The sequence below is a fragment of the Seriola dumerili genome, unplaced genomic scaffold, assembly GCF_002260705.1.
Source record: "Seriola dumerili isolate Sdu_G_001 unplaced genomic scaffold, Sdu_1.0 BDQW01000018.1, whole genome shotgun sequence".
Lineage (NCBI taxonomy): Eukaryota > Metazoa > Chordata > Actinopteri > Carangiformes > Carangidae > Seriola > Seriola dumerili.
In genome coordinates, this window is record NW_019174273.1 from 4,313,148 (window position 1) to 4,337,070 (window position 23,923).

A 23,923-nucleotide genomic window follows, 5' to 3' on the forward strand; every position below is an offset into this window, starting at 1 on the left:
GATGACAGTACAGGGGGTGCTGTTGCTATAGACAAGGGAGACTCGGAGGATGAGATCATTGGAAAGGCAGAGCGGAGGGAACCATATTCAAGGAAACAAAGGAGGCATCCCCAAACTCTGACTTATGATAGACTTGGTGAGCCAAATTTCACAGAGTGAACTGTCTCTACCAAAGAGATAGCTGTCAGCAGCTACTGGCGGCCCTGGTAAATGGACTGTAAACTGAAAAGACACTCTTACTCCTTTTGAATTATACCTATGTGCCTTGGGAGAATCTTGTTATGGGAAGCACAGACACTGTTGGCTGACTTATGTGTTTTGTGTGGATTGGGTAGTAGTGATGAGAAAAAGAAATGACTCATCAAAGTGCAGAAATGATGCAGGTGCCTGGACATTAAGACTGATTATATCAGGAGTATTCTTGACTGCAGTGCATGAGAGGACATCTCATAAGCAAGGTTATTACTTAAATGTGCACCCATTCAGTTTCTCAACTGTATTTGTATCTGTGTGAAAGGCTTTAAGGTATAACTAAATGTTGGGACAACATTTTTTTTTAAGTGGAGGAGGGGGTGTGAGGGGTCAGCTATTTCAAGACTGTTTATGTTTATTAATGTTGGTATTTCATATTGTGAATTTAGAGACCCCCCCGATTTATTTTTGTGTGTAATTCTGTTCATTTAATGGTTTAATTTGCAATGCATTTAGTTCATTTATGAGTTTAGCGCTATTTGAGTTCCGCCACCAGGTGGTGCTGTTGAGACAACAAGAGACAATTTGTTTAATGCGCTAAGAGAAGAAGAAAACGCAGTGTAGAGTTGTTGTAACCAGCATGAGAGCTTACATGCTAGTTGCTTTAGCAGCTAAGAACACACAGGTAGACTGTAAAGTTATTGTTTCCTACTTTATACTGTGTAAAATAAATAAAAGACACCGTGAGAGACAGTCCGACTCGTGAATTCATCCTGAGCTGCAACATTACCACCTGCAGATGTCTAGAAATAAGGGAAGCAACATAATGTAAATGTCGTTGGGCAAGTTCTGTCTTTTATTGTTTAGTGACCAAAAATCAGTTTAAAAACACAAAACAAGACAGGGTGGGACTTCCGGAAGAGTAATGGCAGCGTAAAACAAGGCTCTTGCCAGTCGAAGATGTCACACCGTGGTGAGGTTGTCTTGTCTTGGGTTTGTTTTGTCCTGTCATTTCCTGTTTTATTTTGAAAAGTAATTCTCCTCTCGTTTCAGGTCACTTGCCCTTCCTCATGTGTCTCAGTCTGATTGCCCTAAGTGTTTCCACCTGTCCCCTATTTCCCTCCATGTGTTTAAATAGTCTGTGTTCCCCTTGTCTTGTGCCAGAGTGTCTTCGTTCTCGTCCTGCACCCGAGCCTTTTGTCCATGTCCACAGTCATAGAAGTCGCCAAAGTAAGCTTTCTGTACCTCGAGAAGAGTGATTTTTTGTTTGTAAATTTTGCCCTAGCTAAAGTTCATAGCCCCCTGTTTTTCCTCATTAAGAGTGATTTTTAGTTTGTAATTCTTACCTTAGCATATTTTCATAGATCTTTGTTTTTCCTCATTAAGAGTGATTTTCATTTCATGTAGCCCAGTTATTTATTATTCTAGATCCTCCACTTAGTAGCGTGAGTAGATTATTGTTTTGGTTTATTTTTATATAGTCAGGATTTTCCTCCGTACGGAGCGTTTTGTGTTTATCGGTTTGTTTCTTTTGATTAGTACCTTTTTCCTCCTCCGGGAGTGTTTTTTGTTCTTAAGATTCAGAGACTAGTGCCTAGGTTTTTCATAGCCATTGGTTTGTCACTCTGTCTGAGGTCTCCAGTGAATTCAATAAAAGCCTTTGGTCTTCTAATATCTCTGCATCTGAGTCCTGCTTTGAGTCTCGGCCTGACAGTACACTCTGGCCAGTATGGACAGAGACTGGCCAGCTAACGGCCGCACTCCGCGCACAGGAGACCCGACTCTCCCACCAGGAGAAGTTTCAGGTGGCAATGGTCACACAGTTGGGTCAACTTTCAACCCAAGTGCAGGATCTGCTCGGACACCTGCAGCAGACCCACAACCCAACCATTGTGCCGGATCCTCCAGTCACGGCAGTTGCTCCTGTTCAGACTGTACCCATTGCCAGAACAGGGATCAGTCTGGCACCCCCGGAGCGCTTCTCCAGGGAGCCAGGACTTTGTAAGGCTTTTATCATAGACTGTTCCATTCATTTTGAACATTCCCCCCATGCATTTACCACAGACCGGTCCAAGATTGCGTTCATGGTGTCTCACCTGACCGGAAGAGCGAGAGCATGGGCCACAGCAGAGTGGGGGCGTGACTCTCCACTTTGCCACTCGCTTCCAGAGTTTCAAGCCGCTCTTCAGAGGACTTTTGATCCGGTGTCAACGGACAGAGAAAAGGCTAGAGAATTGAGCGGGTTGATGCAGGGTAACAACTCGGCATGTGACTACGCCATCCGCTTCCGCACCCTGGCAGCGGAGAACGGATGGAACTCCACAGCCCTCTATGATGTTTTCCTGAAAGGACTGTCTGCTCCCATACGGGAGCTACTGGTGCCCTTGGACCTGCCTGCGGACCTGGACTCCCTCATCACCCTAGCCATCCGGACAGATAACCGGATTCAGGAAGTCCATCAGCATCGGGGAGGCCGACCATCGTCAGAGAGGTACCGGCAACCGCTGGCTCTGGGCGGGCAGGAAGCCCGAGGCCCTACTCCTGAACGTCCTCCTCTCCTACCCACGGCAGGAGAGTCCGAACCCAGGCAGTTGGGCAGGACCCAGCTCACTCAGGCGGAACGACAACTTCGCCTCAAGGAGGGGCGGTGCTTCTACTGCGGGGAATCTGGACATCTTGTGGTCGCCTGCCCAGTCAAGGCAGCTCAGGGGGTGAGCCAGTTCTCAACCTCAGGTTCTCTTTCACGCAGTTTGACCGCCAACAAGGTAACACACAACACCACAGTCACGGAAATGAACGTTTTAATTGACTCGGGGGCTGATGAGAGCTTAATGGACTGGGGGTTAGCTAAGAAGCTGGGGTTGAAAACTGAGACTATCTCACTACCCATCCGTGCAAGGACCTTAAATGGGAATGCACTGTTCACTATCACACATGTCACAGAACCCATAGCCATTACCATAGGTAATCACAGTGAACTGATGAACTTTTACCTGTTTATCTCACCTGCACGCACCCTGGTACTGGGACATCCATGGCTCACTCGCCACAACCCCCACATAGACTGGCCTACGGGCAAAATCTTGGGGTGGGGGGAGCTCTGTGAGAGAGAGTGTCTGCAGGACAAGACTCAGGGGAAGGCTACCACGGTCATAAATTCAGTTTCTGCTCACCCTGTTACAGACTCCCAGTACCCCTACTTGACTTCGGTACCCACCTGTTACTACCATCTCAAGGAGGTTTTTAATAAAGTCAAGGCCACGTCACTTCCACCTCATCGACCATATGACTGCACCATCGACCTCATCCCCGGTTCCACCATTCCCAAGGGGCGGCTGTACTCAATGTCAGGGCCCGAACGGCAAGCCATGAAGGACTACATTGAGACATCACTGAAGGCGGGACTCATTCACCCGTCTTTGTCACCTGCTGGAGCCGGTTTCTTCTTTGTAGACAAGAAAGACGGGTCCTTAAGAACATGTATCGACTACAGCCCCCTCAATGACATCACTATCAAGAACCGCTACCCTTTGCCCCTCATGTCATCTGTGTTTGATCAACTACAACAGGCCAAGATATTTACAAAATTAGACCTCCGAAACGCATATCACCTGGTCAGAATCAGGGAGGGGGACGAATGGAAAACGGGGTTCAACACCCCTAGCTGTCATTATGAATACCTAGTTATGCCATTCGGGCTCACTAATGCTCCTGCTGTCTTCCAGGCTATGATTAATGATGTACTAAGGGACTTCCTTGACCACTTTGTTTATGTTTAACTTGACGACATTCTCATCTACTCACCTGACCTGGACACTCATAGAGAACATGTAACAGCAGTTTTACAGAGACTATTAAACCACAGACTTTATGTCAAAGCTGAAAAGAGCAAGTTTCACGCCGATACCATCTCCTTCCTGGGCTTCATCGTAGCCCCTGGAAGGGTGCAGATGGATCCGGCTAAAGTTAGCGCTGTGGTCAAATGGCCCCCTCCTGATAGCCGCAAGAAAGTTCAGCAATTCCTTGGTTTTGCTAATTTTTACAGACGGTTCATCAGAGGCTTCAGTGCAATAGAGGCTCCTCTGCACGCACTCACCTCCTCGAAGGTGCATTTCTCCTGGTCACCAGAGGCAGAGGCTGCCTTCCAGAAACTGAAGTCCCGCTTCACCATGGTGCCGATCCTCACCATGCCGGACCCCCGGCAGCAATTCGTGGTAGAGGTGGATGTGTCCAACGAGGGGATCAGGGCCATCCTCTCGCAGCGGTCAGAACAGGATGGGAAGATGCATCCCTGCGCCTTCCTGTCGCGGCAACTGTCCAGAGCAGAGCGAAACTACGATACCGGCAACCGGGAGCTGTTGGCGGTTAAGGTGGCTCTGGAGGAGTGGAGACACTGGTTGGAGGGAGCTGAGCACCCGTTCATCGTCTGGACTGATCACAAGAACCTGGAATATATATGCAAAGCCAAGAGACTCAATTCTTGCCAGGCCAGGTGGGCGCTGTTTTTTAACCGCTTTTCTTTTTCTCTTTCTTACAGGCCAGGGTCCCGAATCGTCAAGCCCGACGCCCTGTCACGTCTATACGACCCTGAGCCTGTAGCCAAAGAACCAGAGCCTATCCTCCCACTGACCTGTGTGGTTGGAGCGGTGATTTGGCAGATAGAAAAGGAGGTTAAGCAAGCTAATGGTGAGGCTCCGCCACCTAGTGGGTGCCCCAAGAATCGATTGTTTGTCCCTGTCGATTTGCGCTCACAGGTGATTCATTGGGCCCACTCCTCGCTGCTTTCCTGTCATCTGGGAGTTCGGTGGACGGTGTTCGCCATCTCTCGGAGGTTCTGGTGGCCATCCATGGAATTGGAGGTCCAGGTGTATGTCGAGGCTTGTTCGGTCTGTGCGAGGAACAAGATGTCCTTCGGGTCACGTATGGGGCTTCTGCAACCACTGCCCATCCCCTCCAGACCATGGGCCGACATATCGCTGGATTTTGTCACGGGGCTCCCGGTCTCTCAAGGTAACACCACAGTCCTCACTGTGGTGGATAGATTCTCTAAAATGGTCAGATTTATTGCTCTGTCCAAACTGCCTTCAGCCAAGGAAACGGCTGAAATTATGATTGACCATGTTTTTAAGATTCACGGGTTTCCTAAGGACATCGTCTCGGACCGGGGGCCCCAGTTCGTGTCACGGTTCTGGGGGGAGTTTTGCCGGTTCATCGGAGCTAAGGCCAGTCTGACCTCGGGCTACCACCCGGAGGCTAACGGCCAGACCGAACGCCTTAATCAGCAGCTGGAAACCAGCCTCCGTTGTCTAGTGTCCCAGAACCCCTCGACATGGAGCAAACACCTGGTCTGGGTTGAGTACGCCCACAACTCCCTGCCCACGTCTGCCACAGGTTTTTCGCCCTTCAAGTATGTTTATGGTTATGAACCTCCTGTGTTTGCTGCCCAGGAGCTTGAAGTCACGGTCCCATCCGCCCACGCCATGATCCGCCGCTGCGGACGCATCTGGGCTGCTGTGCGGCAGGTGCTTATCCGCCAAGGGAACCGGACCAAGAAAGCGGCGGACCGCAAGAGGCGACCCGCACCTGCCTACCAGCTGGGTCAAAGGGTGTCGCTTTCTGCCAGGAATCTTCGCCTCCGGGTCCCCTCCAAGAAACTGGCACCGCGATTTGTGGGGCCCTTCCCCATTACCAAGGTCATCGGTCCTGCAGCTGTCCGTCTCCGCCTGCCTCGCTCCCTCCGTGTTCACCCCACCTTCCAGGTCAGTCAGGTCAAGCCGGCCAAGGAGAGTCCCTTGGTTCCACCCCTCCCGCCCCCTCCTCCTCCTGAGGTGATAGACGGGGGTCCGGTCTACAAGGTTAAACGGCTGCTGGCTGTTTGCAACAGGGGCCGGGGCAAACAGTTCCTGGTGGATTGGGAGGGGTACGGCCCGGAGGAGAGACAGTGGATCCCATCACGGTTCATTGTGGACCGTACTCTCATTGCTGACTTCGACCGCGACCATCCTGGACAGCCTGGACCGTCTGGTAGCCGGTTGTAGGAGGGGGGGTTCTGCCACACCGTGGTGAGGTTGTCTTGTCTTGGGTTTGTTTTGTCCTGTCATTTCCTGTTTTATTTTGAAAAGTAATTCTCCTCTCGTTTCAGGTCACTTGCCCTTCCTCATGTGTCTCAGTCTGATTGCCCTAAGTGTTTCCACCTGTCCCCTATTTCCCTCCATGTGTTTAAATAGTCTGTGTTCCCCTTGTCTTGTGCCAGAGTTTCTTCGTTCTCGTCCTGCACCCGAGCCTTTTGTCCATGTCCACAGTCATAGAAGTCGCCAAAGTAAGCTTTCTGTACCTCGAGAAGAGTGATTTTTTGTTTGTAAATTTTGCCCTAGCTAAAGTTCATAGCCCCCTGTTTTTCCTCATTAAGAGTGATTTTTAGTTTGTAATTCTTACCTTAGCATATTTTCATAGATCTTTGTTTTTCCTCATTAAGAGTGATTTTCATTTCATGTAGCCCAGTTATTTATTATTCTAGATCCTCCACTTAGTAGCGTGAGTAGATTATTGTTTTGGTTTATTTTTATATAGTCAGGATTTTCCTCCGTACGGAGCGTTTTGTGTTTATCGGTTTGTTTCTTTTGATTAGTACCTTTTTCCTCCTCCGGGAGTGTTTTTTGTTCTTAAGATTCAGAGACTAGTGCCTAGGTTTTTCATAGCCATTGGTTTGTCACTCTGTCTGAGGTCTCCAGTGAATTCAATAAAAGCCTTTGGTTTTCTAATATCTCTGCATCTGAGTCCTGCTTTGAGTCTCGGCCTGACACAAGACAAATAAAACCCCTCAACTGCCTATAGAACAATTCAAAGTTAAACTAAGTGAGGAATGAGAGGGGGAAATCGACGGAGAATCCAGAAAACCCAGGAAAAAAATCTAGAAATCGTGATGGAGGCAAGCGCTAAAGAAGAGGAGAGTGGTGGCGAGGCCGTGGCCTGGGAGAAAACTCCGGCGCAATTCAAATGCCTGGCGGACATCACCAAAGAGATACGTGAGCTCAAAGAAGAAATGAAAAACGACATAAAGGCTCTCAACACAAGCTTCACACAGGAGTTTGCAAACTTCAAAGAAGACGTCAACAACAAACTTCAGGTGAACAGTGACGAGCTACAGGAACAGAAGAGGGGTCTCGGCGAGGCCCAAGCACGTATCGATGAACTCGAGACATTTAACATGGAGGCGAAATAGGCGCTGCTGACAACACATTGCAAACAGAGAAAGCTGCAAGAAAAGTTAACTGACCTCGAGAGAAGGTCCAGGAGGAACAACATGCGGATATTTGGGGTACCGGAAGGCGCAGAAGGGGACTCGGTCCCCCACTTTATCGAAGAGCTAATACGGAGAGAGCTAACTCTGCCCGAGGGCACCAACCTGCTGATTCAGAGGGCACACTGAGTGGGAGCGAGGAGACCCGACCCCGTAGAAACGCCACGGTCTATAATCATTAACTTTCTCCAGTTTGATACAAAAGAAATGATATTAAAGAAGGCATGGCAGAATCGGATTAAAATAAACAACATACCGCTCTTTTTTTACCATGACTACGCGGCTGAAGTGGTGTAGAAATGCAAAAAATACGGGGAAATAAAAAGGACCCTGAAGGACCGAGGCATCAGGTTCCAGACCCCCTTAACAAAGATCAAGATCCACTGGGCAGATGGACCCCGGCTCTATAACAGTGCACACGAAGCAGCAAAAGAGATGAGGATAAGGGGGATGGAGATCCAGGTGAGGAAGGCTGACGAGGGGCGCGCGCTGGAGGAGCGGATACAGGCAGCATCCCGGTAGCAGCGCGATGGAGATCCAGGGTCGCAAGGAGAACTAAACGAGCGTGTGAGAGGAAAGTTATGCGAGTTTCTGAGATACGGAGACACAGACGGTGTTTGAGTGAAACGGTAGGTATAGATGTGAACAAGTTTTACATATAGACACGGGATGAGTGGCCTACATACTGCAGGGCAATATTGAGTTTATAGGGGGAAAAAAGACAGACTATGTAAGACACTGTAATACCTGAGGTCATATTTTTAACTTCTTCACTAATTCCTGGTAAGAACGGTAGGGGTTGTATTTTAGTTTATTTATTGACTTCTGGGTGTAAAGCCACACTTTTTCCCCTGTACATAGGCTTCTTCTAAGAAATATCTAGACTGGTAAAGCAAGATTATTGGGAAACGTTCGACATTACTAGAAGGCAAGGGGGACCCCACTTAGGGCCTCCACCCACCTCCACCTTGGTGGACCTTCCCCTTCAATATTAAATTGTGACTATAAAATATATACAACCATTCTAGCTAAGAGACTTGAGACCTTCATGCCAGAACTAATTAGTGAGGACCAATCAGGATTTATCAAAGGACACCAAACGCAAGACAATATAAGGAGGATTCTGCGTATAATTGATAAAGTACAAAAGAAGGGAGAAAGTGCACTGTTGCTTTAGTTTGGATGCAGAAAAGGCCTTTGATAGCGTCAGTTGGAAGTTTTTATATTTATGTTTAGAAAATTTCGGCTTTAACACAGATTCGGTAAATGTCATAAAATCACTCTATCAGGACCCAAAGGCTAGAATAAAAATAAATGGTAACCTTACCAACTGGTTCAATCTGGAAAGATCTACCAGACAGGGGTGCTGTCTATCACCGACTATCTTTGCAATTTTCATCGAGCCTTTGGCTCAAGCAATACGAGAGGATGAAGGTATTGCGGGGATAGAGGTGAAGGGAACAGAACACAAGATTGGGCTTTTTGCGGACGACGTTTTGATTAGTCTAAAACAACCAGATGAGTGTCTTCCTAACCTTATGAACAGACTGGAATCTTTTTATCACTTGTCAGGTTATAAACTCAATATGACCAAAACACAGGTTTTACCCATAAATTATACCCCACCCCAGGATATTCAACAAGCATATAAATTCAAATGGAATGCAAAAACAATAAAATATTTAGGAGTGATCATTGTTCACTGCTGGTAGCAGTAGGTAACAGTAGATAAGAGTAGATAACAGTAGATAACAGCAGGTAACAGTAGGTAAAAGTACAACATTAGGTTACACCTGATAGGTAAAAGTAGGGAAAAGCAGGTATTAGTAGGTTATGTCTTATAGGTAACAGTAGGTTATGTCTGATTACCTATTACCTATTACAGTTTGAGGATTGTGAGACTAAAGCAGCTGATGGATAAAGTCCAGCTCCTGGTCAATTGGGTGATTGGTATTTAAACCCAGGCTTCCTGGTAAAATAGGGAGTTTGTGAAAGTCAGTGCTTCATCCAGTTCTGCACATTGTACTACCTCCATTACCAAAAGAGCTAGGACCCTGGACCCGCTGAGTTTTCTTTCTGCAGGGGGTTGTTGTTTACATGCTCCTGGTGAAACAGGTAAAACAGTGTAGTAAAGGAGATGGGACCTTTTCAATCCTTCACTCAACAAAAACTAGACATGAGGGGGAGGAGCTACTCTTTGTTCCCAACATCAAGTGTCCATGGATGAAGGAGCATATTCTCATGAAATCTTAGGTTCAATCCAGGAAGAATGGTGGTCCTTGGTAAACCCTTCTACTCTCTACCCAATCTACTAGCCAGCCAGTATGGTCCTTCCCATTTCTATAGGCTCTTCTAAAGCATGCCTGGTATGGGGCTCAAACAGTGACTAACATTTTGATATTGAAAATAAAATTTAGCATTGAAAACATTTGGTTTTGTCATGGTTTGCCATGGCAGACACCTTTTGTTAGTTTTGTTTTGGACTTTTCTCACTTCCTGTTTTATTTTGTAATTGGTTTCCTTCTGTGTCTCTGTTTTTGCTTCCTGTCTTGGTCCTGTTTCTGTGTGGTGATTGTCTGCCCTGCCCTAATGTGTTTCACCTGTGTTCAATCACCCTTGCCTGCCTTGTGTCTATATAGTCTTTGTGCTCCCCTTTGTCTGTGTCGTCGGTTCACGTTGCCTGTTCATGTCTGGTTGGTCGCAGAGCTGTTCATGTCTGGTTGTCCCCAGTCTGTTCATGTCTGCTTTGTCCTCGGTCTGTTCATGTTGCCTGTTCCTGTTTCTTGTTTAAGTTCCTGTGTTTCCCTGTGCTTCATCAGTGTTGTGGAAGCTCTTTGGTTTAAATAAACCTTTTGCACCGTCTCCCATGTGTTGGCTGCATTTTGGGTTCAGCCTTACCCCCCCCCAAACCCCGACAGGTTTTGGAAAACAGTAGTTGTACTTCCAGTGGTGGTCATAGAGTCTGACACAGTCTCCCATACTCACTTTTTCAAGCTGCAATAATAAAAACAAGTGTACGCTACACAGGGAGTTTTTATGTCTCCATGCCTGACGATTTCAGGTTGATCCGTCCTTCTGTCTCATTCTTGTGAATGTGATATCTCAGTAACACCTTTCGGGAACTTCTTCAAATTTGGTACATTCACTTGGACTCAGATGAACTGATTAGAGTTTGGTGGTCAAAGGTCATGGTGACCTCACATTCTTGTGGATGCAATATATCAAAATTATAGGTTCCCAAGAGTCATAGACCAGTGATATCTTAATCCTGCAGTTTCTGACTTGGCTTGAAGGGAAAAACCTCTGCTGGCAGGATTCTTAGGTCTCATTACCATGAGAGAGGTGTCACACAGTTATATAAACAACTCTGCTCTGAGATTCACAGCAGTAAAAAGCCCTTACAATTTACTGATAAGGGCAATTGACCTGAGACAGGAAATCCTGTCTGCTTCTCATGAAGTCAAGCTTACATGACTCAGCACTGGTGAATATGCATGAAGGTAGTTCATACTCATGCACCCTGTCCTGACTGGCCTGCAAAATGACAGTATGGACCTGAACAGTGATAAAGTCACCTGCAGCCTCACTCGCTGCAGCTTCACCCTCTGCTGCCTCACCTGCTGCAGCCTCAAACACTACATGGAGAAACTGAACATGCACCGATGAAAACGACATAGAGAACACAAAGAGACATGTTGCTCTATCACAAGTATATGAGTACAGTCCAGTCCAGTGAAGTCCAGAAAGAAAATCTGAATGGAAAAAAAAAAAACAACTGATTAGCCCATTTAGGGAGCTCAAAACATTAGCAGCTACAGTCATCACCATTTAGTCTGTCAGAATATAACACTGAGTTTTAAATTAATAACTGTCTTCTTGTAAGTCAATTTAAACTACTGATTTACACTGACTATATGGATGTGTGTGTATGTATTATCACACTGCGTGCCACACCCTCTGTTGTTTTTTGTTTTTTGCTGTGTTATTGAATTTGGTAACATCACTAGTCAGGAGTGGTAGAGAAGTATGTGAGACTGGTGCAGGATGTGTGTGAGGACAGTTTGATGGCGGTGAGGTGCTGTAGGACTGACGGATGAGTTCAAGGTGGAGGTGGGATTACATCGAGGATCGTCTCTGAGCTCTTCTTATTTACAGTGGTGATGGACAGGTTGACAGCTGAGGTCAGACAGGAGTCTTCGTGGACGATGATGTCCATGCATGACGTCATCTGTAGGTAGGTGTTGGAGAGAGTCTGGAGAGGTGGTGGTGTGGACTGGATAGAAGAGAAATCACAGTCAGGAGGAGCAAGACAGAATACATGTGTGAATGAGAGGGAGGACATATAGGTGGTGAAGGTCAATCAGTTCAAAGGGTCAACCATCAAAGTAATAGAGAGTGTGTTAGAGAGAAGGAAAGTACAGGTAGGGTGGAGTGTGTGGAGAGTGTCAGGAGTGATATGTTACAGATGTAACAGATGTTACAGCAGCTAGCTGTGTTGTCTGGTTAGAAGATAGTGACACTGACAAAACCACAAGAAGGGGAGCTGAAGATGCTGAGATTTTCATTGGGAATGACAAGGATGGACAGGATGAGGCACTAGTATGGATGGGAATTGATAACATTTTATTAATAACAATTTCATTATCGATTTAGCTTGTCAGTCTTATTCTTTATCGATTCCCTTAATGATTCCACACACCAATTCCACCACAGTCACACCTGACAGAGCTTTGGTGGTACAATATAAACATGAGCCTGGAGTCTATGTCTGCAGATTTATTATTAAATGTATCAGCTTCATCAGGTCCATTCAAACTGACTCCCCCAGATTTCACTTTAGAAATATAAAATACTGTTTATACTGTGGTGAACACATGATGGTTATTATTTACTGAGAGATGTGCATCCATGTTGCCCAGTGTGCCCAGCTAATCAACAATAAACAAAGCTAAGATGATCATTGTGTTGTTTTAAAATTATGTTCATGTATTATCGGGATGTGGACCTTGTGTATAGGCTCTGACAAACATGCAGGCAATAAAATCAATAAAAGTGTGGAGAAAGTGTTGCACACTTGAATTAAAATGAATTAAAACCAGTGTGGCTTTTGAGTTTATCTTTCTGAACAGTTTACCTGCAAAATATAGACACACATTTTGTATACAGTCTTTCCTCTTTTGCTTGGTGCACTGCATTATAATTAGTGGCCTGGCCTTGTTTGATCTTGCTTGACCTACTCACTTTAGGTGATAGTCCCTCTTGTGGTGTAACAGAGGAACAACTTCTCTTAAAGTACTATGTCTTCTTACGGGAGACTGGAGCACCAATTATCTTGTGACAACTACAGAAAACAACACATTTTAATAACCTGAATGTTAAAATTAAATTAAGTATTATAAGGAAATAAGATATTAGAGATATAGGGGTGGCTTATTTTCCTCCATATATCACTTCTTGCCCTTACAAAAGTCCTTGACTGTCAGGACTGCTTGGTCTGTGGTCTTGTGGTAGTTCTCACTGAAGGTGTGTTTGGGTTTTGATCCTGTTTGAGTCATCCTCCATTAAGATTTAACTAGAGAGTGGAGCATTTCTCTGAAGGATGGAGTGGTTCTTCTCCTTGGTCAGGGTGTGGTCAGTTTGGTGCAGTAATCAAAACACCCCCAGACCTGATCTTCTTGTGATCACCTTTGGTGTGACTGATCAGTTTCAGTTACATTCACTTCATCCTCATGAGCCTTCAGTCTCTCCATGGTGTGGAGTGTGAAGCTCCTCTTGTGTGTATGTGTATATATATATATATATATATATATATGTATGTGTGTGTGTGTATAATATACATGCACAGGGAATTTACCTGCAGAATGGAGTTGTAATGTGTGTTTGTGTTTGAGCCGACATGCTTACATAAGAAATCTCACTTCACCTCTGCCACACAAACACACACTGTGTGTCATTATGGACTGAAGTGGGCTGGTTTTGGCTCAGCCATTATCTTCTTACACAACCCACTACAGTGAAGAGTGTGTGCGTATGTGTGTGCATTCACATTAGTCATGTGCTTATGTGCCATTTTAAGTCATTTCTAAAATTGCACACTAATAAGGCAGAGCTGTGTCTATCAGCCTCTGCCCCTCTTTGTCAGCAGGGCTGCTGAGCTCATGAGTTGTGAGTCTGACATACAACTGATAAAACCACTATCACTTAAAACAGAAAGTTTACCAAACCTGGTGGAAGAATCTCTCTGACTCTCTGTCTTTATACAAAACAGTAAGACCAGCATTCACATTAATCAGATTAGTCAGAACACTGTTCGGAACACTGTTCTGATGTTCTGACAAATAATAAATCAGTAATTATCAGGTGGAAGATCCTCACATAGCAGTCTGGTCTTATGTGTCTCAGTCAACTGTCACAAGGTGACAGGGGAGGACTTATTGGGTGCACTAAGATGGCTGCCTCCAGCTGCAACCAATCAGCCGCTCATTGACTCACCCATCAAAGCAGATGTGCTGCAGGTGTGTTGAGGCAGAGACTATGTGGTGAATGGGCCACAAGCTGTGTGGGTGTGTATATAACTGCAGGTATCAGACCACAAGAGGCATGGGGAGATTGCAGAAGGGAGAAGGAGACCGCTGAACAGAGGGGAAAACGAGACGGCAGTGGAAGGGACCCAGGCTGGCAGGAATCTGGAGGAAACCGAAGCTAAGTGACTCTCTCTCTCAGCCACATTTCTCTCTACTCGTTTGAGCAAACTGCTATGTTGACGCAGCTAAACCGCCTGACCAGTGGAGTGCTATGAGACCCAACCTTGGCTAGCATGCTATATTAATATTTTTCTTTATCACTGTGTGGAGTGTGACCTACTTTAACCTTTTTGTGTGCTGATGACTCGATAGTATGCCCATTGTTGGATAGGTGGGCCAGAGCCTGGAACAATCACTGAGAGTCAGCGGACTGGACTTCTAGCTTCAGCGGAGATTTGGGGAGAGAGAGAGAGAGAGAGAGAGAGAGGGAGAGACCCAACCACCTATGCTGGAGCCCTTTTAACTCCCGATTCCCCCTTCCTGCCTGGATGATTTGAACGCACCTGTGTCCATCCCCCCCCCCCCTTCTCCAAACTAGAGTTTTTACACCCTCTTTTTGATATAAATAAAAAGAGACTGTTTTAACTTTTTAAGTCCTGTGTGCTGGCATATTTGGGCGGGTGTGGTTTACTCCTCTGGGTAGCGCTCGGGACAGAACCGACACAGGCCGTTTCCACCTGTTACACAACCATGGTGGTGTAATAACCTCAGGAAATTAATGTTAAACCACATCTGGATTTTACCTGTACACAAGGACAGTAGCTCAGTAGCTAACAACAGTGAGCAAACCGCTTGAGGAGCTTTAACACCACTATCTGGACTGGAAGGTTTACTCCAGTTTACATGTAGTTGGAACAACCAAAACACATTGTAATCAGAGACACATGTTGGGTGTAAACCAAAGTATATGAAACCACATCTGGATTTTATCTGGCAAATCGAGATGGGGCCAAGCTTTTAGTAGTGACCCTGGAAAGATCTGATTCACACTTATAGGGAAACAGAGACTGAATTTATCATTTATTGAGACAGAACAACAAATCACACAACAATGAACTATTGTCTCTAAATTCATCAACATTGAAACTAGAATATTTGTACTTTAATGTCTATTTGTCCTCTTTCATAGATTTAGTTTAAATTGTTACATCAGATAGAAATAAGAGATCACCTGGGTCATTTTCACATGTAGTAGATTACATTAATAATCTATCATATCTCCAATAGTTAGAGACACCGTCCTTCTCTGTGATCTCATATTGAACATCACACATTACAGATGTTGTCATATAGTTATAGTGTGTGTTCTACTAACTGTAGTGTAAGTACAGTAGTGATCAGACTGTAGTGTTAAGTGCCGTAGTGATTAGGGGTTGCACAACTTCAGATTTTTTAAAGTAATTAAAGTCAAGTCTACATAATTAATTTTAAAAAAACGCAGGAGAATGTAATGCTTTGCAACAAAGGACAATCTATATTCTCAAATTATAATGTATATGCTGACAAAAGACAGCTCATACACATCTTTTATACAGAACAGAAACTGTAGAAACAACAGGTTGCAAACTAAGCAGCAGCTTAGTGAGACGATCTACTAAATTGTGAGGTTGGATACAGTTAAAAGCTGAAGAGAAATCGATAAAAAGCAGGCATACAAAATTCTTTGCACCATCCAAATGACCCAGAACCATGTTAAGTAGGGTGCAAGTGGCCTCCTCAACACCCCTACCTGCCCTGTAAGCAAATTGTAGTGGGTTATTACAATTCTCTCAAAAGTTTTTATAACCAGAGAAGTAAATGCCACAGGCCAAAAGTCATTGAGGGATCTTGGTACTTTAGTCACACATACAAATCACAGAGTCCTTCCAGAGGCAAGGAACCCTATGAAGTTAAAGTGACTTCATGAAGATGAAGGAAAATATGTCAGGCTCTGCACAGTTCTTAAGAAGTTGACTACTAATATTGTATGGGCCAGGACTTTTCCTCTCTTTCACTCCCCTGAAAAGTTTAAAAACCATGTCCCCATCAACAAATGTCTCATTCTGCTCTGATCAAACTTTGTTGTAAATAGACAGTTCCTTACTAAAATCATGAATGTTAAAACAACTGTAAAAGTTATTCAGCATGTTAGCTAGTTCAGGGTCGCATAGCTCATAGTTTTTTTTTTTTTTGCAATATATTTGTATATATTAGAATATTTTTGGGGATTAATATTTTTTTATTCTAGGTCATTTTGTCTGACAATCGGCTTTGTCTGGCTGAGCTGAGGAAGCCATACCGTGGATGCAGAGCCGGGACTAAGCTAAAGGCTAGGAGATAGAATATAAGCCTTTTCAACCATCGATCCTCATGGGATCAATGTCAACTCTGTGGCTAACAAGTATGATGAACTGGAGGCACTTGTGAAGAACCAGCGAGCATATTGTGAGTTTAGTCTCGTGTGATTCACAGAGACACTAGTTAAACGACAATACTCCTGACTGTTGTGTGGATTTACCTTCACTGCAGTACAAGTGGACAGAGAGACGCCAGAGCAAGTGGAAAGAATAAAGGTGGAGGACTGGTTCTGTTTGTGAACAATAGATGGTGCAACCCAGTGTCATATCACAGTGAAGGAGATCTGCTGTCAGGATATTGAACAGTTGGTCTTAGATCGTACTATGTACTGAGGGAGTTCTCTCACATTGTCGCGATTGTTGTTTACATTCAACCACGAGCAGAGCCTGCAGTCACATGTGACGTCATTCACGGGTCTGTTGCAAGAGTACAGACCCAGCACCCTGATGCATTCCTTGCAATATCGGGGGATTTTAACCATGTCACGCTCACCTCTCACCTGACTGGCTTCACTCAGTATGTTGACTGTCCCACAAGAGAAAATAAGACACTTGATCTGTTGTATGCAAACGTCAAGGAGGCCTACACTGCTACCAGCAAAGACTGTACACTGCTTTCCAAACAACAAACCCTGGATCACCGGTAACATCTAGATCCTCCTCAACCAGAAAAAGGAGGCCTTCAGGGATGGAGACAGGTGTGTGCAACATGAGCTGAAGAGGAGATTAAAGCAGGTGAAGAGGACTACAATAGGAAAGTACAGAGGAAGCTGCAGCACAACAACACCAGGGAGGTGTGGAAGGGGATGAGAACCATGACTGGCTATAAAGAGAACAACCAGGCAACATCAGGTGATGTGGACAAGGCCAATGAGTTTGACCTGTTCTACAAGAGGTCTGACACAGCCTCACCTGTTCTTTCTCCCACTGCTTCAGCTGCAGCTTCTATTATGGCATCTCCTCCACAACCTGACACTGCAGCTGCAACTCCCTCCATACTGGTCTCCTGTCCTTTTCAGCGGAGGAGGTGAGGGTGGGGCTCAAGAGGCTACGTCCTGGAAAGAAAACAGGTCCGGATGGTGTGTGTCCGAGGTTGTTAAAGGACAGTGCAGCCCAGCTGGCTGAGCCTCTCCAGAGGATCTTCAACTTAAATTTGCAAACAGGGAGGGTCCTGGTCCTGTGGAAAACATCATGTCTTGTTGCGGTACCTAAATTAAAGCTGGGATAAATGACTACAGACCGGTGGCCCTCACATCGTGAAGACCCTGGAGCGGTTGCTTCTCCACCTTCTGAGGCCTCAGGTTGAACATGCACTAGACCCCCTACAGTTCGCCTACAAAGAACATATTGGAGTGGATGATGATGATGTTCAAAGGGGTTTATTGTTTGGGCTACACTCACAGTGAGAAGTTATGGTTCAGACACTGATTGTTGGGGCTACAGTCACAGTGAGAGATTATAGTTCAGAGGTTTGTTGTTTGGGCTACGGCAACAGCGTGATGTTATAGTTCAGAGGTTTGTTGTTTGGACTACAGTCACAGCCACCTGTCACAGAACCAGAAACCATGTTCATTTTCTTCTTCCTTGTCACAGAGGGACACTGTAATATGTATCTCCTTCATTAAAATCCAAGATGATTTTAAAATTAATAATTATATAACTAACTATTTGTTGTACATTTGGTTAGAATCACATATTAATGTAACCTACTACAACCGCTACATCACAGGCCTTAAACAATTACAAAATTAATATCTAACTTAATTAATTCTATTATATTATAATTAGGAGAGCTATGCACCTTTTGTTCTGAGGGGGTAACACAAGTGAACACATATTGACAACATGGAACATGGAGGGAACATTTACCTTCTCAGTCTGCACATATCACTATGTGGAATTCAGCCATAACATTTATCTAAAGGTGGGGTTGACTACTACTACTACTACTATTATCATTATTAATAATAATAATAATAATAATAATAATAATAATAATATTAAACAGGCTTCCTGTGAAGTAGCATGCTCACTAAACTGTGACTGTAACGTAGTGTCATAGTGTTTGCTCCTTTTACCATGCAGCCTAACTAATCTGGGATCACTGTTGTCATGTCCTCTCCTTGTTGAGCTGTAGTGAAATGAGCATATTTTTTGTGTATTTACCGCACACACCTCTAATCTGGTTAAACCTCTGTGATCTGTGATGAAGTCAGTGTATTTTTGTGTATTTACCTAACACAACTCTCAAATGGTCAAATCTCAGTGAGCTATCAGAGGCTGAAGGTCTCCTCAGTCAGAGTAAAACACACAGTCTGCTGTTGACATTGTTTGCAGGTGTGTTGCAGCTGTTGGTCTCATATGGGGGGGTGATGTCCCAGGAGAAAGGGGTGATAGTGTCAAAGTGAGAGGGGTCTGGGGCAGTGACTCCATCTGAGAATGTGTCTCTGTGTTCAGGCTCATCAGGATCAGTTTTCACATCAGAATCTAATGAAAGATTTAAGTTGAATTATTTAATTAACCACAGTTCACTGATACAGTTTACTGAAGTCCACATGTTCACAACACAGAAAATTAGTTACTGCAGGTCTTTACAGTTACATGTATCTTTTCTTCTTCACCTGGTTTTCTCTGGTCATCAAGGACCTCCATGTAAAGACTCTTCCCAACCTCTCTTCCCATGATGCTCTCTTCTGACGCCAACAGGTTCCCCAACAGGAAGTAAGTGGTCATGTGGCCTTTACCCTTCACCTCAATCTGCCCACGCTGTTGTATGTTGAACCCTGCGTCCTTCAGCTCACTGAGGAGGGGGTGTGAGTGGGATGTGGGGATTGCAAAGAGTATACAGAGAGCCAGAAGAATAATAAGTAAAGTTCTACAAGATCCTACTGTACTTCAGCCATGTATGTGCAGGACTTAGATACATACGTTTTAATGTTTACAAGAGTTGTGTGTAAATTATTAAAGCAAAATAAACAGTATGATCCACATGATATTAAAGGATATTTAAACTAAGCTGCTGTTGACTTTTCATCACAAATGTAAAAGCATAAAATGTTGAACACAGAGGCTTAAAACATTTAAGCTGATTTCCTGTTACGGTGTGGTGTTTTATTAAACATGTTGTTAATGATGCATCACGGTTCAGATTGTGGATCCTGTATGTCCTCAGAATCAGTAGCTGTCAGTACTGTCTCTATACAGAGTGATAGTTGTACAGGTTCTCCTCCTTGAACCGTCACCTTACCGTGGTGGAGGAGTTTGAGAGCCCTAATGACCCTAGGAGCTATGTTGTCGGGGGCATTTTGCCCCTGGTAGGGTCTCCCAAGGCAGATTGGTCCTAGGTGAAGGGCCAGACGAAGAACGGTTCAGAAGATCCCAATGATGAATACTATCCAGAACCCGAGTACCCGGCCCGGAGGGACACCGGGGCCCCGCCCTGGAGCCAGGCCTGGGGTTGGGGCCCGTGGACGAGCGCCTGGTGGCCAGGCCTTAGCCCATGGGGCCCGGCCGGGCCCAGCCCGAACCGGCTACATGGGTTCGTCTCCCAGTGGGCTCACCACCTGCAGGAAGAATCAGAGGGATCCGGTGCATTGTGGATTGGGCAGCAGACCAAGGCGGGGGCCTTGGCGGTCCGATCCTCGGTTACGGAAACTGGTTTTTGGAACATGGAACGTCACCTCTCTGGCGGGGAAGGAGCGGGAGCTTGTGGAAGAGGACGAGCGATACCGGCTAGATATAGTCGGCCTCACCTCGACACATAGCGTCGGCTCCGGAACCCAAGTCCTTGAGAGGGGCTGGTCTCTCCTCTTTGCTGGAGTTGCTCCGGGTGAGAGGCGGAGGGCCGGGGTGGGCTTCTTGGTGTCCCCCAGGCTCTCTACCTGTACGTTGGAGTTTACCCCGGTGGACGAAAGGGTTGCGTCCCTGCGCCTTCGGGTCGGGGATCGGGTTCTGACTGTTGTCGTCGCTTATGCGCCGAACAGCAGTTCAGACTACCCGCCCTTTTTGGAGTCCTTGGGACGGGTGCTGGAAAGTGCCCCGAAAGGGGACTCCATTGTCCTACTGGGAGACTTCAACGCTCACGTGGGCAATGACAGCGTGACCTGGAAGGGTGTGGTGGGGAGGAACGGCCTGCCCGATCTGAACCCGAGCGGCGTTCAGTTATTGGACTTCTGTGCTAGTCACAGCTTGGCCATAACTAACACCATGTTCAAACATAAGGATGTCCACAGGTGCACTTGGCACCAGGACACCCTAGGTCGCAGGTCTATGATCGACTTTGTAGTCGTATCATCAGACCTGCGGCCGCATGTTTTGGACACTCGGGTAAAGAGAGGAGCAGAGTTGTCAACCGACCACCACCTGGTGATGAGTTGGATCAGATGGCGGGGGAAGACGCCGCGCAGACCTGGCAGGCCCAAACGGGTTGTGAGGGTCTGCTGGGAAAACCTGGCGGAAGAACCCGTCAAGATGATTTTCAACGCACACCTCCGGCAGAGTTTCGACCGCGTCCCGAGGGCAGTGGGGGACATTGAGTCCGAATGGGCCTTGTTCCGCTCTGCTATTGTTGAGGCGGCTGTTGCAAGCTGCGGCCGCAAGGTAGCTGGGGCCAGTCGTGGCGGTAACCCCCGTACCCGCTGGTGGACACCGGCGGTGGGGGAAGCCGTCAGGCTGAAGAAGGAGGCCTACAGGGCGTGGTTGGCCTGTGGGTCTCAGGAATCAGCTGACTGGTACCGGCGGGCCAAGCGGAGTGCAGCTGCGGCAGTTGCTGAGGCAAAAACTCGGACGTGGGAGGAGTTCGGTGAGACAATGGAGGAAGACTATCGATCGGCTCCAAAAAGGTTCTGGCAAACTGTCCGACGCCTCAGGGGAGGAAGGCGGCAACTCGCTCACACTGTTTACAGTGGGGGCGGGAAGCTGCTGACGTCAACTGAGGATATAGTGGGACGGTGGAAGGAATACTTTGAGGAGCTCCTCAATCCCACCAACACGTATTCCGTAGAGGAAACAGAGCCAAGAGACCTGGGGATGGATGATCTAATCTCCAGGGCAGAAGTCGCCGACGTAGTGAAACAACTGCGCGGTGGCAGAGCCCCGGGGGTTGATGAGATCCGCCCTGGGTATCTCAAGGCTCTGGATGTTGTAGGGCTGTCTTGGTTGACACGCCTCTGCAACATTGTGTGGACATCGGGGGCAGTGCCTTTGGAGTGGCAAAGCGGGGTGGTGGTCCCCATCTTTAAGAAGGGAGACCAGAGGGTGTGTTCCAACAACAGTCATGAGCTTTGGGTAATGACCGAAAGAACGAGATCGCGAGTACAAGCGGCCGAAATGAGTTTCCTCTGCAGGGTGGCCGGGCTCAGCCTTAGAGATAGGGTGAGGAGCTCGGTCATCCGGGAGGGACTCGGAGTAGAGCCGCTGCTCCTCCATGTTGAGAGGAGCCAGTTGAGGTGGTTCGGGCATCTAGTGAGGATGCCTCCTGGACGCCTCCCTGGGGAGGTGTTTTGGGCATGTCCCACCGGGAGGAGACCTCGAGGTCGACCAAGGACACGCTGGAGGGATTATATCTCTCGGCTGGCCTTGGAACGCCTCGGGATTCTCCCGGAGGAACTGGTGGAAGTGGCTGGGGAGAGGGCCGTCTGGACCTCTCTGTTGAGGCTGCTGCCCCCGCGACCCGGATCCGGATAAGCGGGAGACGACGAGACGAGACGAGTTGTACAGGTTGAGGTTTGTTAGCTGATGCTCTGTGCACATAAGAGGACACTGAGATTCAGTTTTTACAAAATAAGGAAGCTTTGGATGTACAGGATAAAATTCACCAGGCAGTACTTTTCTGCTAAATAAATTCTGCATTGTGTCACATCAGACCTCCTATCTATCTATCTATCCATCTATCCATCCATCCATCCATCCATCCATCCATCCATCCATCAAACTTGGCCTTGATTTGATATTAATCAGTATCAGTAAATTCCTGAGTGTGGATCCAAGACTCAGTATCAGTCACATTAGTGCATCATTAGTTTGGAGTCCCTGGCTGTTATGAGGCAGCTGGCCGGGGTGAGACAACACACACACACACACACACCTGTATGTGGAGGTCCTGAGGTGAATGTGGTCAGGTAGTCCATGACTCTCCATCCTGGACGCAGTGTTAACAGTGTCTCCAAACAGGCAGTATCGGGGCATCTTCTCCCCCACCACCCCAGCTAACACTGGGCCGGTATGGAGACCCACACGGATCTGAAACATACACACCATGTCATCACATACACACAGGCTGGAATACAAGACAACTACATAAGGAGCCCTCAAAGCAGTAAAAACTGATCTGATCTGTATGTGCCATCAAAGAACCAAATGGAGAACCACAGACTATAATTCCTCCTCCCCTTCCCTTTAGGAATTTCAACACAGGAACTTGTTGAAACAACTACTCAGTCAAGTCCTTAGAACTTCATAATGTGTGCCCTGATTAAGAATGACTGTTCAGGCTTTGTTGGTCAGATGAGAAACTCAGAACCACTGCTCACCTGTATGGGTTTTCCTGTTACAGGGTTTGTCACCTCTCTGGCAGCTATCCTCATACCCAGAGCAAAGTTTGCCACTCTGTGAGCATGTGTTTCTGTAGGGACTGGGACTCCCCCCACCACCATGTACGCATCTCCAATAGTCTCAACCTTTAGGAAACCAATGAAAAAATTAGTGACCAGTATCAAAGTATCACATAACAAGAAAAGTTCAACAGTTTATTGTAAAAAGGTTTTAAGAGCAGCCAGAGGTATCCAATCCGTTGTCCAAGAATCCATGTCACAAAAGTGAAGCTTAGTCTAAGAACATTTAGACACAGGGGAATGGCTGGAATGCTCACACGGTGGTAAAGACGAACTGGCAAAGGAGTCAGGGAGAGGACAGTATTTATACATAGGCAGGACAGGTAATCACACAGGTAATCACAGAAACAGACAGACAAGACCTAAGAGTGGGAGCTGGATGTGACAAATAGTTGTTTACTGTAATTATAGTCTCATCTAATACAACGGTGCATTTTGGCTTCAACACAATATCTTCATTGTTTGAACGTGACTGGTCTTTTATAACTGTATCTATAAATATTTATTTCAAACACAACTGAACCTAACCCTCCTGTGGAGATGAAACCAGGACATACAGCAAAGATAATACCTTGTAGATGTCATGTATGTTCGTGAGTCGGTCGAACTTCGAGTACATGGAGTTAAGCATGTGAACAATATGGATGGGCTCACAGGCAGCACAGATGTTAGTGAAGGTGACCACATCACTGAACAAAATAGTGCACACCTCAAACTCCCCTGAAAAAGACAGATAAGAGATAGATATGTATAAAACACTATGACTTTCCTGTGTATAAGAATTTTATGTTTTATTATTTTTCTGAAGATGGGAAATGGAAACAGGAGCTATTTCATCCCACTTATCGTTTATTATTATCAATTTATTTTTTTCTTACTTAGATTAGATTGTGAAGTTTT

The 23,923-nt window shown here is 46.1% G+C and overlaps 1 protein-coding gene across 1 annotated transcript in view; it reads right to left on the minus strand.

The window, feature by feature from the left end:
- Window positions 1-11,591: 11,591 nt before the first annotated feature.
- Window positions 11,592-23,923, minus strand: part of LOC111232397 (guanylate cyclase soluble subunit beta-2-like) — a 48,570-nt gene continuing 36,238 nt past the window's right edge. Inside the window, exons 12-16 of the mRNA XM_022759903.1 lie at window positions 23,595-23,743; window positions 22,943-23,089; window positions 22,498-22,652; window positions 19,014-19,212; window positions 11,592-11,765 (exon numbers count right to left, since the gene is read on the minus strand). Coding sequence (XP_022615624.1) covers window positions 11,592-11,765; window positions 19,014-19,212; window positions 22,498-22,652; window positions 22,943-23,089; window positions 23,595-23,743 — 824 coding nt within the window. The remainder of the gene's footprint in view (window positions 11,766-19,013; window positions 19,213-22,497; window positions 22,653-22,942; window positions 23,090-23,594; window positions 23,744-23,923) is intronic.